The following is a 14,302-nucleotide window of genomic DNA, read 5'->3' on the forward strand; positions in this document are numbered from 1 at the left end:
CGTGGGGTAATTTAAATAATGACTGACGCAACGTCGCGGTGAACAAAATCATAGGTGACCGTCACCACAAATAAAGTAAAAAACCATCACTTCTGTTGTTTTTGCAGTAAAAGGTTGCACAACCTCTTCACAATAAAACAAGTAAACTTGTAAGGAAAAAACTGCCCCTAGGGGGTCCTTACCTCGGGGGAAGGAAGCCATTGGATCCTCAAGAGGCTCCCCTGGCACCCTGTTCTGCCACGCTCTTACGCCAGGACCCCCGAACTCTGCAACATCATAATAGGCATGTGATATGCGCCTCCTGCAGGTGAACTAGCGGCTCTGGTGGAAATTGCCGAGCATGATTGGCCCACTCTACTGCGCAGGCGCAGACGGCTCGCAACTGTGCAGTAGAGCGGACCCGATTGGGCTCAGGTGCAGGTTTTAGGAGTCCAGTGGCAACTTAGCCGGTGTACTTTCAGAAGGTCCCAGCACAGGAACAGGTCTGACTGGGAGGATGAGGGAAGCCTCTTCAGGATCTAGAGCATTCCCCTTCCCAATGGTTAGAGACTAGCATCAACCAGGCCCTTACACTCTCTCCATTCCCTAGGCAATTGCCTAGATTGCCTTGTGAATAATCTGGCTCTGCACTCATATATATACCTTCAGTTATACTGACTTATTACACCCTTATAGGCTCTTGTTCGCTTATCCCTACTACAGTCATAGCTGCATCATAGACTATGGTCAATTCTGGGGGACCTTAATGGAGAACTGAAGTGAGAAGTATATGAAGGCTGCCATATTTATTCCCTCTTAAACAATACCAGTTGTCTGGCAGCCCTGCTGATCTATGTGGCTTCAGTAGTGTCTGAATCACACACCAGAAACAAGCATGCAGCTAATCTTGTTAGATCTGCCTGTTCAGGGTCTGTGGCTAAAAGTATTAGAGGCAGAGGATCAGCAGGATAGCCAGGAAGCTGGTATCGCTTAAAAGGAAATAAATATGGCAGCCTACATATCCCTCTCACTTCAATAGCCCTTTACATAACTTATCTTTATGTTTTTAGTTAGGGTGTGGGGAGGAAACCAGAGGGCTCAGAGGAAACCCACACAGACACATGGAAAACATACAACCTCCATGCAGATAGTGCCCAGGTTCAAACCAGAGACCCCAGGGCTGCAAGGCAAACATGCTACCCACTGCGCCATTGTTCTGCCTGCTCTCTGCTGTTGATTGATTTTAAATATGTGTGTATACCTGCTCCTAACTGAAAAGAGAAAAAAAAAGAATACGCTTTAGATAATTGCTGTGAAACCTCTCATGATACACTGGCAATCATTCTGGCTACAGAAGGCTGGCAGTTCTATCCTGTGAGATAATTGGAAAGGGGGTGCCTGTTGGAATATATACACTTCCTCTGCACAGCCTACACTTTCATCCATAGCTACACTTCTCAATCTTCCGTCAGTGCTTTGAAAGCAGCAATTGTTCCACAATATAAATATATTACATTACTAATTTAGACACGCCGATATCATGACAAGCCGATAGATCCATGTCCGCCTGGAATTCAATCAGTTAAGCCCCGTTCACGCATGTTAGAATTCTCGCGCGTCATGCGGAACCGCGATTTCACATTCATCGCATTCATCTTAAGGATTTCAGCGGCATTGCATTTGACCTGCATTTTTCTTATTTTCTTGTGCATTTTGTGATTTTTCTGCATCTGAAAGATGGCACTGCAGTGTTATTTTTCTTTGTGTGTGATGTGCGAATCACAATTAATGTAAGTCAATGGAAATGCAGAAAAGAAATTAAAGCTAAATGCAATTTTGCTTTCTTAAAACAAAAAGCATTTGTAATAATTCAGCTTTAAAGGGAACCTGAGGTGAGAGGGATATGGAGGCTGAGGCCCGGTTCACATCTGCGTTTTTTTACGGATCCGGCCATCTGGATCTGGGAAAACGATCCGTTTGTACAGCCAGTGTGCTGTAAAATGTCCATTTTCATTGATTCCTATTTTGCTGCAAAACCTTCTGTTTCCGTTCTGCTGAGCTAAACGGAAACCGGAACCGTACGGCTGGATCCGCAGCTAAAATCTAATGTGCACCGGGCCTAACATATTTATTTCCTTTTAAACAATACCAGTTGTCTGGCTGTTCTGCTGATCCTCAGCCTCTAATACCCTGAACAAGCATGCAGATTAGATGTCTATGACAGATACGTTTTTTTTGTCCAGTCCAGAATTACAAGCCCCTATGTAGTAAAGCAATAGTAAAATACCCTCATAAAATATAGATTAAAAAGCTAAGTCCCTAAGGCAACTATTTATGTATATTTTTTAAACTTTTATTTACATTACCATCTTTTTTTGGGGGGGGGGCTGGTTGGAACTGGAAGGCATTGACTTTATTAATATTTAATTATAAGTGTATGTATGTGTAATTTTACTTTTTGGCCACTTCCTGCTTTACAGCAAGTGTTCATTTTTTTTTTTTACATTTTACTATTATTATTATGATGGTTGATTTATATAGCGCCAGCATCTTCTGTGGCGCTGTACAATAGTATACAAGGTATAACAATACAGAGTATACGATACAACACTTGATACAAGGCAAGAGGGTATAACAACTAATACAGTGAACAAATTAACTACATGTTTTTACAAAAGGTGTGGGGTATGTACACCTGATACACAGCATTGAGAAACAAAAGGGGAAGAGAGCCCTGGCCAAAAGGCCTTACAGTCTAAACATTTAAGGTATAGGACAGTAGGTAAAGGGAAGCTGTGTGTGGAGTCGTAGAAGTGGTAGTTAGTGGGCAGGATCCTAGGTAGGAGAGTATGCTTGCCTGAATAGGTGAGTTTTCAGATTGCGCTTAAAAAAAGTAAGTGTGGGTGAGTGGCGGATGTGTTGAGGGAGAGTGTTCCAGAGGAGGGGAGAGGATCAAGAGAAGTCTTGCAAGCGGGAGTGGGAAGAGGTTATCAGGAAAGAAGACAGCCTCTGACCGCTTCCTGTTTTATGAATGGACATGGCCCCTGATTGGGGTCATGTCCATTCATTCCAGGCATCGCAATTGGGTAGAGGACCACTCAGTCCTCTTCCCCAATCATGGATCGCGGTGTCCCGACGCGTAACAGCAGAGCACCAATGTGCACAGCGGCGGCGTGAGTGAGTGACGCATTAAAACGTCCTGGAGCCGTTAACAGGCTCCAACAGGACGTTTTAATGTGTCAGCTTGTCGGTAAGTGGATAAAGTCCTCCTTGCATACTGTTAACTATTATTATACTGTCAGTTTGATTGTTACATTGTCTGTGTTCATTGAGCAATGGCCAAATCCCTCATTAGTGTGAATTTACTCAGCCAGCAAAAAAACCCCCAGTTCTTATTCTGCTAGTAATCTGGCTTTCACTCAGTGGCGTAGCTAAGGAGCTATGGGCCCCGGTGCAAGTTTTACATTGTGCCCCAAGTACTCTATTCATAACAATTGATATGACACACCAAAACCTGCCAAGGACAACCACAGTGTCAGAAGTGCAAGGAGGGGATGAGAAACAATTTGTTAATGATTACTACTAATAAAGCACCTTTAGAAGTGATTATTACCAGCATAGGACCAATAGAGGGTTAATACTGGGGTTGAGGGTGGGTCCCTCGGGGCTCATCTGGCCCAAGGGCCCTGATGCGGTTGCTACCTCAGCACCCCCTATTGCTACGCCACTGCTTTCACTTGCTGAACTTACAAAACAGCCTCCACCTTCGGAATATGTCCCAGTGCAGTAGCTGCTACTAGACAATTGATGCTGCCTTTGAACAGAAGCAAAGCAGCCTCACATGGGGTTAAAAAGCTGAATGTGGGGTTCAAAGTAAAAAGCTACAACAGGAAATCCAATCTGACAGTTTAAGGTTAGGCATTTGGAGCAGAAGCATTTTGTAAGATTAATAGGCTGAAATAAGAGATGGAAGGAAGAGATACCAAGGTGAAACGCATGACGGGAGCTGTCAAAGGCAGGTGACGGGATAAGACCGTACGAAACAAAAACCAAAAGGCGATGGTCTTGAAATCCAACCTGCCGAATGCAAAACATAGCCGGCTCCCCTTTGAATTAAACCAATCCCTGCAAAATATGATTAAATGAAACCCGCCATGGAATGTTAACAAAGAAATATAGACGAGGGCCTCTTGCTGCACTCTTCAAATTAAAGTTTAATATTCTCTGGTGAAGGAGTGAACGGTGAAGTCTCTGAAACGAATGATAAAAGCAGCAGGAGACAGCGGGATTAAAAATAAATAAAAAAAAAGCATAATGCATCTTTAAAAAGATTGATATGCACTAAGCATACATCAACATACACACGCTAATAAGCATACACCGAATTGCATAAACATTTTGTGAACCTTTGAATTTTCAAGATTTTTGCATTAATGTGGGCAGGCACATGCGAAATGCGTTGACTTATTAGTGCTTGAATAAAAATGTTTTTCCAGTAATACTGGCCGGATTCTTCAGGAATGGTAAGACCAACACTGCTTTTCCTTTTTATGATGTTTTTTTAAAGAGAAACCATGACCAAGAATTGATCTTCATCCCAATCAGTAGCTGATACCCCCTTTTACATGAGAAATCTTTTCCTTTTCTCAAACAGATCATCAGGGGGCGCTGTATGGCTGATATTGTGGTGAAACCCCTCTCACATTGTGATGTCAGGGCCATGTTCATGACAGTTTCCTGTCTGTGAACCTCATTGCATTGCGGGGAATAACAGCTGTTTACAGCTGGGTCCAACTGCCAAAAAAAGCAAGCAGCATCTCCTTCCACTGACATCACCTGCCAGCAGTAAAAATGTCACCATGTGGTAAATATCGGAATGTAAATCAGGGAGAGGAAATATATAACAATGGGCAAACACTGACTAAATCATTTATACATAATTATTGTAAAAATGAAGCACTTTTTTATTACATTATTTTCACTGGAGTTCCTCTTTAAAGGATACTGTACAAGAGGCAATGGATATAACTACAGTGGAGAAGCCCCTGGCATTGCCGAGGGGACTCAGGGCTATAGGGGGGCCCCAACCACCTCCCTCGAATACTTCAGACCAGGGCCCATATGCAAGTCACTTTTTCTCATGAATTTTTCCCTAGGAGAACATTTTTCATCTTCTATTTATAATAACATTTTAGTACTTGCAATAGAAAAAGTACCAAAAAGTAGGTGAAAAGTACTATGAAGGTGAGGGAAACTCAGTGTTCATATTAAACTGCAAATATCAGAGAATGATGCAATGTTATAAAAAAAAACATATAACTGAAAATAAAAATATGAGAATATTTTCTTTGCTACTAATGTTCAAGCAATTATCCGTACTATACAACCAATTCATTATATCATCATTTTTTTTTCGCTTCAGTGTCTCTTTAACCACTTGATGACCCACCCTTTACCCCCCCCCTTAAGGACCAGCGCTGTTTTGAGTGATCTGTGCTGGGTGGGCTGTGCAGCCCCCAGCACAGATCAGGGTGCACGCAGAGCGATCAGATTGCCCCCCTTTTTTCCCCCCTATGGGGATGATGTGCAGGGGGGGTCTGATCTCTCCTGCCTGCCTGGGTGTTGCGGGGGGGGGCACCTCAAAGCCCCCCTCCGCGGCGAAATCCTCCCCCTCCCTCTCCTACCTGGCCCCCCCCGGCGATCGAGGCTGCACAGGACGCTATCCGTCCTGTGCAGCCAGTGACGGGACGTCCCCTGTCACATGGCGGCGATCCCCGGCCGCTGATTGGCCGAGGATCGCCGATCTGCCTTACGGCGCTGCTGCGCAGCAGCGCCGTACAATGTAAACAAAGCGGATTATTTCCACTTGTGTTTACATTTAGCCTGCGAGCCGCGATCGGCGGCCCGCAGGCTATTCACGGAGCCCCCCGCCATGATTTGACAGGAAGCAGCCGCTCGCGCGAGCGGCTGCTTCCTGATTAATCAGCCTGCAGCTGGCGACGCAGTACTGCGTCGCTGGTCCTGCAGCTGCCACTTTGCCGACGCACGGTATAAGCGTGCGGTCGGCAAGTGGTTAAGTGCGCCATTTTGTCATTGTTAATAATGTAATATAGTAGAATCTCTTATAGTAAACTCTGATATAATAAACCTCTTGATATAGTAAACTCAGTCCTCAGATTTCCGCCAATGCGTCTATATCAGGCATGGGCAAACTCGGCCCTCCAGCTGTTAAGGAACTACAAGTCCCACAATGCATTGCAGGAGTCTGACAGCCACAGTCATGACTCATAAAGGCAAATGCATTGGGGGACTTGTAGTTCCGTAACAGCTGGAGGGCCGAGTTTGCCCATGCCTGGTCTATATAAATATACAATGTAAGATCAACTCATAAAAAAGTAAACTTCTAATATAATAAACTACTTTTCCTGGTCCTTTGGAGTTTATAATGAGAATATACTGTAGTCAGAACAACTGGATGCAATGGAGATTAGGTACTCATAAACCTTAGCTGTCATTAAAGAGGAACTGTCGCAAAAATCTTAAAATTTAAAACGCATACAAATAAGAAGTACATTTCTTGCTGAGTAAAATGAGCCATAAATTTCTTTTCTCCTATGTTGCTGTCACTTACAGTAACCTCTTGAGGACCATGGTGTTAAACGCCCCTAGTGACCAGGCTATTTTCTGTTTAATTGGCCAAGCTGCAGGGCCGTACAACACAGCACACAAGTGATCCCCCCCCCTTTACTCCCCATCAACAGAGCTCTCTGTTGGTGGGGTCTGATCGCCCCCCCCCCCCCCCCCCCCGTGTTTTTTTTTTTTAAAATAAATATTTATTTGGTTGTTATTAAATATTTATTACTATTTTTTTTTTCAAAATAGCCGATCGCTCTCTTGTCCCCCAGGGGGACAGCCGTGTCACACAGCGCTGTACATATAAACACACGGCAAAACCGTATAACAGTCTTCCAAGCGGCCGCTCAGAGACTGAAGGCGGAGCTCAGCTCCGCCCACCAAGCAGGAGATGTGCACACAGCCTGCACGTGATCTCCTGCAGACTGCTGCCCCAGGACTTTATGCCAATCGGCGTTAGGCGGTCCTGGGGCTGCCGCAGTGGCCACGCCCATCGGCGTGACGCGGTCGGCAAGAGGGTAAGTAGTAGAAATCTGACATTACCGACAGACTTTGGACTAGCCCATCTTCTCATAGGGAGGTTCTCAGGGTTTTCTTTATTTTTAAAAGCAGTTAGTGAATGGCAGTTGCTCCGTCCAACTGCCAAAATAGTGTACAGTGAGCAGGGAGGCTGGCCAGCATCTTTGTATAAAGATTTTTCAGGGTATGTATTTATAAAGAATAAAGGCCACGCTGAGAATCCCCGATGGAGAGATGGACTAACCCAAAATCTGTCGATAATGTCAGATTTCTACTACCTATTGTAAGTGACAGCAACATGGTAGAAAAGTAATTTATGGCTCATTTTACTCAAGAAGAAAAGTACTTCTTATTTGTATGTGTCTTAAATTTTAAGACTTTCGCAACAGTTCCTCTTCAAGACAATCACTGTGAAGGCATATGGGGCTTTTGGCCTCACCCACACTCAGTTGCATGGAAAATCTTGTAGGTGATAGTCCTTCTCCGAAAATGGGGATTGACTATATGGTAATCATAACAACGTACCCAACCCCAATGAGTTCTACAAAGCTTAAAAAAATGGTTAGTAAGTATTAAATAACTAAAAAACATTTAACATGGGATGATGAGATCTTACTTACCTCTCAGGGAAAGTCAAATACTGATGTAGTTAGAAGGAATAAATGTTACTTGCGTTACTGCTTCCTCGGGTATATTTTATGTTGTTATCAGATTCTTTTCCCAACCGTTTCTAATACTAATGAGCACACATTTTACATAGTCGAATTTTAAATCAAAATTCGCAATTGTGATGCAAAAACTTAATACAAAATTTTGGGAACAAAATCATAATTAATTTAGTTTGCAAACAAAATCGGGAACAGTAATTTAGCATTTTCATTTATTTTTGCGTAATTTTATGCCAAATTTAGGCAGGTAATAGTAAAGCCCTCATACATGCTATCATAACCCAAATTGCTACATATCTTAAAGTGTAACTATTGGGCATAACATTCTTTATTTTTATCTGGTAAACAAGTAATAAGGATGCTAACCAGGCAATCCAAAGATTAAAAATCACTATTAATTTTCTTGTTGATAAGTGATCATTCCCCAGTTTACCTGACTCTTATTTGGTACATTGCCGCACAAAGGAAGTTGCAGGGAATGCTGGGTTGTCTTTTCTTGCTTCTTTACTTTCCTCTCAGACATAACTAATGCAGCATGATTGGCTTAAACCTCTTTCCCCCCTTGTTTTCCCCTGCCACACCTCTGTTCCTCTCTGATTGGCCTGTGTTTTTCATGCTGAGACAATGCACTTTCTATTGCAGAGCTGGGTGGAAGTGCCTGAAGACTGGAAGGAGGACGGGCAATGCATACACAATCAGGCAGAGGAGAGTAAAGCCTCATACAAATCCCAATGTCAATGCAACATTTGTTTGAACAATGGCAAACAATTTTTTTTGGCTGTTTCAACTTGTTTCAACAACAAAAGTTGTTTGATAACTGTGCATTTAAAAGACTTTTGTTGAGTCTATGAGCCTTAAGGGAGGAAATGACATCAGGATTGGCTTCAAGATGGATACAGTTAAAATGGAGATTTCTAAGAAGGATTGCCCCCTCCCAACCGCCTAATTCCAATCGACGTCGGGCAGCCTCAGGACCGCCTAACTCCGAAAGGCGTCAAGTCCTGGGGCAAGGTTTGCAGGGGATCGCGTGGGCCGATGCACTCGCTTCCCCGCTTGAATGACGGAGATCTGCTCCGTCATCAGTCTGACAGCGGCGGTTGCCGCTATTAGACGCTTCACCGTCTATTTACATTGTACGGCACTGTGATTTATGGCAGCAATGTACTGGGGACAGCCGTGTCATTGGGCTGTCCACTGGAGAGGCTCAGAGAGCGATTGGCTCTCGTAGGCTGATGCCTATGAGAGCTGATTGCTGTGATTGGCTGACGGGGGAGGGAGGGGACAAAAATAGGGCATTTTAGCTAAAAAAAAAACAGCAAATAACAAAAAACCCCAAATAAATAAATAAAAGAAATAAACATCCCAGCAGCGATCAGAGCCCACCAACAGAAATCTCTGTTGGTGGGTAGAAAATGGGGGGTTTCATTGTGTGCTCAGTTGTATGGTTCTAAAGAAAGCTTTTAAAGCTGCAAAACCCTGAATTGTAAGCAATTGCCTGGTCATGGGAGGGGGGGGGGGGGGGTAAGCCTGCAGTCCTCAAGTGGTTAAGAATTGATTGAAGCAGGATTGTCAGCCACAAAATCAAATTCCATTTATTCCATTTACCAACTGCTCTGTGTTTATTATGTGGTCTACAGGCAGTCTGCCTTGCAAGCATTCCAATATAATCATAAATGTTTCTACTGTAATGAATCTTATCTCGGTCAGCCTGGTTCTATTTTGGTTTATTGCTCAGGCGAGTGAAGCTTGTTATCTCCCCTCCCACATTCCTGCTCCTCACTGATTGGCTGGGGGCAGTTCAGTGTGACAGGAGGCTGAGAAGAGAAATACACCTCACCCCTCTGCAGAAGCTGTTGAAATACAATATTTGCTGTGCTCACATGCATTAGCAAAGTAAGATAAATACAGCATTGCAGTTTCTAGTAGGACAAAAAGAGTAAGGGAGATAATTATATCAGGATTGGCTTCAGTCATAGTCAGTAAAGATGGAAAATGCCTGGAACAGTTTTCTCTTTATTTTCTATATAAAATTTACTGAAATCAAATCATGGACAGTACAATATATGTGTTATGTAAGTCGAACAAGCATTTATCTACTTATATATGTGTTTTTTTCCCCTGGGGTAGTATGGCTGTCCCTGCAGCTTTAAGGATTTCTCCTGATAGTTTTTGTACACAACCATCTTTACACCCCCCCCCCCCACCCCACCGACACAAAACCTTGTGCCACATTAGTAAAAATTGGTAAAAATTACCACCTTTCCCAACCAATTTCGATTGATGGTTGAAACCAGTTGACCAAAGACATTAAATTCATGGTGATGTCAATTCTTACATTTAATCAAATTGTAAAATCAGTAGTAAATGGGAGGCAGCCTATAGTTTATACATCTATTGGGGGTATGGGGTGCCCCCTCCTTTGCTGCTACCATAACCCTCCCCAGCTGAAAGGCCATATGGTAAGCATAACCTTGGTTAGCCCTGCCAAGAACCATGTATTAATCTAGCAATCTGATGAATGCTGTTTATCAGTGCTATAAGTCATTTCTAACATCCCTTTTTTCTGCACAGCACAAAGATCTTCTTCTGTGCGTCGGATACCCGTGGGATGAAAACACAATCTTTTTTTAATGCCTTTCAGCTATCAAGAACTGGAGCAGCAGAGAGACAAGGAAAAATGTATCAGAGGAACCTCATACAGAATCCACACTCAATCCTGCCCTCAAGGCAGGGGCTGAAATAATTACAGATTAGCTGTCTGCACTGATGGAGAGATGGAAACTGTAACGCGGGATACAGATATATCTCTCTCTGTCTTTTTTTCTTTTTTTTTCAAGGAAAAGTACAGTAATCCTGGACAATTTTATTTGCTGCTTTATGGCTTGTAAAATGTATACAGTATAATGCAGTCCAAGTTCTTATTTTCGGTGTCCCCTAATTTGTGACCTCACCTTTCTCCAATGCTACAGATCATAGCAGGATCATCCACTAGGCAACCTAGGCAGTTGCCTGGGGCTTACTGTGTATCAAGGGGCCCACCAGCCACCTCTGACCTCTATCAACTTCAGCTTAGCAAAGAGACCACAAGGCGACCCCAAATCTACTTCCTATCTTAGGGCCCCATTGCATCTTAATCCATCTCTGCTACAGACACCCTTCCCCCCTTGCCAGTTTATTGCCTCCTTTTTCTTTTAGCCCTGTTCAGAATGAATTATGCATACACATATAGGCTTCAATTCACAAAGCATTACTGCATTCGGTAAAGCAGAAAACAGCTGATTTCACCTGGCGTTTTTTGAAATGTCAATTCACTAGGGCCACCTTCACAGTGACCGTTGCTCTTCCTGTGAGTGACAGCAGGAATGCAACGCAATAGATCAGGACTACGACACCATACATTATCCACGCATGGCGGTTTGTACTAGTAATGATCATAATCAGCTAATTAAGATTACGAAAAATTTCACATACATTTTCGCAAATACACACAGTAATTATCATTTTGTAAATTCAATTGATTTTGTGTAATCCATTCGTAGTTTTGTGTAATTTTTGCTTAATTTTCGTGCAATTTTGTGCCGATTGTGTTCAGACTTTATCATCTAATAGCAGAGCAAAGTCCCCATACATGCTATTGTCACCACAATTGCTGCATATGTTTTTGAGAATAGTGGGTACCAGTCAAAAAAATATATTTTTAAAAAATATTTTGTAGTTTTTGAGAAAATGGAAAGGAAAAATAGTTTTTTAAACTCTCATATTTCTGAGTTTAAAAAACATTTTTCCTTTGCATTTTAAAAATTAATTTTCTCAAAAACTACAAGGTCTTTTTGAAAAAAAAATGTTTTTAACTTGTACCCACTATCCTTAACATATGTAGCAATTTTGGGGACAATAGCATATATGGAGGTTTTGCTATTTACAGCTAAAGTAGGCACTAAATTATGCAAAAATTACGCAAAAATGCGAAATTGTGGTTCCTGATTACAATAACAGACAAAACGAAAAATTCAAATTTTTCAGAAATTTCACATAACGATCTTGCATTGTAATTGCAAATTTCGATGCAAAATTACAACAATGCCAAATTTGTGCTCAGCACTATTGGGTACAGTGAAAATACACAGTCAATGAAAAGAATGCTTCACCTTCACTGTTAACACACACATTTAGCGGTAACACACTGCATGCAGCGCATTACCATACCGTGACCCATTTTACCGCAATGCACACTGAGAACGTTACATAGGTGGAGCATTACGGTGCGGTAAGCTAAGATACAAAGCGTCTGTTATACCACACTGCAATGCACCGCTGTGAAAGTTACCGACTAGTGAGGTAAATAACCAACTTCTGAGGTAAATAACTCAATAAATGTCAATTCACAAAGAGTAGAGCATGCGGTACAATCAGGTGAGTTGTTCTGTATTTGGCAGGGAACACACTAAGCAGAAACGGTAGCGTTGTGGAAAACACAGCGTTTATGCATGTAATGTTAGTCAATGAATTGCCTCAAAAAGCGCATGTTTATACGTTTAGACATTTGCGTTTTTAAAAACTGGTTTTGTTGCTTATTTTTCAAAATGCAGGAGGCCGCAATAGCAGCATAGGGGGCGATATACAGGCTGGGAATGCGAACAATCACTCGCGTTCCCATGCCTGTCGGCCGGTGACGGCCAAACCGGAAGTGCTCGCCGGCGGGTCCTGGGCCATCGAAGCGGGGCTGTGAGGGCACCGATCGTCTGCAGGGGGCAGAGGGAAGCCCCAGGTGAGTTCATCTCGTTTTTTTTTTTTTACTTTAGGTTCACTTTAACTAGCTAGAAGTGCCCTGACTAAAGGGTGATCTCATCAGTGGAATGCTGAGAGTACTCTGCATAGGGAAGGAGGGAGGGAGGTGCTCAAGCAGGGGAGTGAGCCTCCTTTCCAACATCAGGCGCCTTTAGGCACATGTCTACAGTGCCTTATGGTAAATCCAGCCCTGCCCCTGGTGATTTGTTTGAGAAAAGGTAAAGATTTCAAGTGGGAAAGGGGGTATCAGCTACTGATTGGGATGAAATTCAATCCTTGGTTACGGTTTCTCTTTAACAAGTGCTTTCGGAGCTTCGCCTGGGATACATTGATATTGACACATTTCTGACACTGGAATTACATTTCAAATATTTGCATTTATTTTGCAAACAATTATTCCTGAATGAGTAAAAAAACACTTGGCTTTTGTGAGAAAATGCGGAAAAGCCGCCGCGTGTACTGACAGCAAGGCAGCTGGCTCCGCGTACAGCGCAGCGGTTTGTACGCAGCAGTGTGTGTCTGGTGTGGATGGCTCTGTTAGTGCACCAGGATGGAGAGCTACGCGCGCGGCCGCCAGAAGTCAGGACCTTTATGCCAGCTGGAGATGGATCAGCTGATCAGGACGATCAGCTGATTCCTGCTGGACTCCTGATTAGCTGAGTGGCTCGGGCGGGGCCCTGCAACTATATATACAGCTTGCTGGCCAGTTGCTGGTTGTCTGCCATTGCGAACACTTACGTGGAAGCATTCAGATCATAGTCAGATCCTACAGTGTGTTAGAACCAGGAGGACCTGGGAATTCACACTGAGCCAGATTACTTCTATTTATTATTGTATTATTATTCAGACTAGTTCCAGTGTGTAGAGACCAAGGACCTCACACCCAAAGACTAGGGAACTGTATTGTCTTTGTGTTGTATTATTCAGACTAGTTCCAGGGTGTAGAGACCAAGGACCTCACACCCAAAGACTAGGGAACTGTATTGTCTTTGTGTTATATTCCAGACTAGTTCCAGGGTGCTGAGACCACGGACCTCACAACCAAGACTAGGGAACTGCATTATCATTTGTGTTATATTCCAGACTAGTTCCAGGGTGCTGAGACCACGGACCTCGCACCCAAGACTAGGGAATTGTATTATCATTTGTGTTATTCTCCAGACCTGCTTGTGACGCCCATCTTCCAGGGGTCACTAGTCACCAGGTTTTCTTGCTATTCAGCCTGAGACTCCGCCCTTTGGAGGTCTCAGGCTGCTGCACTTCCAAAGGGAGGTATTTCTCATACTGCCAAGGACCACCTGCTCCTCGGGTGGTCCTCACTCAAAGTTATTACTGTTGCACCAAACACTCACACTATATATGTGTCCAGAGGTTAGTAATATATCTGTATTATCGGTGATTCTGCAGATCATCAATAATCGGGTATATATGTGTATTCTTGGTGATACTGCAGATCGCCAATAATCAGATTCTCTCTGCGTGCTGACACCGATCGTTACAGCTTTCTATTGAGAACATCCACCACTGCCTTCACACCAGGAAGCAGTTTCTGTAAAACTGATTAAATAAGACTGAGTTTCATCCACTTTACTTGGCTGAGAGGGGGCATTAAGAGTATTTCTTTTCTGTGTTTTAGGTATTCTCAGCTCACAGCTAGAAACTGTAAACTGACCAGGAGAATTTTCATTGTTTGATTCTGCATGATGATGGAAAGG

At 43.1% G+C, this 14,302-nt stretch overlaps 1 protein-coding gene and 1 long non-coding RNA gene across 4 annotated transcripts in view; one reads left to right on the plus strand and one right to left on the minus strand.

Annotated features, from left to right (window-relative positions):
- CA10 (carbonic anhydrase 10) overlaps window positions 1-14,302 on the minus strand; it is a 312,105-nt gene that overhangs the window by 174,388 nt on the left and 123,415 nt on the right. The window contains exon 1 of one of the 3 annotated variants that reach the window (XM_068262775.1): window positions 7,156-7,237. The exons of the other annotated variants lie outside the window; for them this stretch is intronic. Within the exon in view, the coding sequence (XP_068118876.1) occupies window positions 7,156-7,186 (31 nt within the window). The 5' untranslated portion in view covers window positions 7,187-7,237. Of the gene's footprint in view, window positions 1-7,155; window positions 7,238-14,302 lie in introns of those variants that run through there. 3 annotated transcript variants of the gene reach the window in all.
- Window positions 7,265-10,715, plus strand: LOC137541467 (uncharacterized). The gene is made up of 2 exons (XR_011025170.1): window positions 7,265-7,414; window positions 10,371-10,715. It is a non-coding gene; the product is annotated as an uncharacterized lncRNA (long non-coding RNA).

The sequence above is a fragment of the Hyperolius riggenbachi genome, chromosome 12 (genome assembly GCF_040937935.1).
Source record: "Hyperolius riggenbachi isolate aHypRig1 chromosome 12, aHypRig1.pri, whole genome shotgun sequence".
NCBI lineage: Eukaryota > Metazoa > Chordata > Amphibia > Anura > Hyperoliidae > Hyperolius > Hyperolius riggenbachi.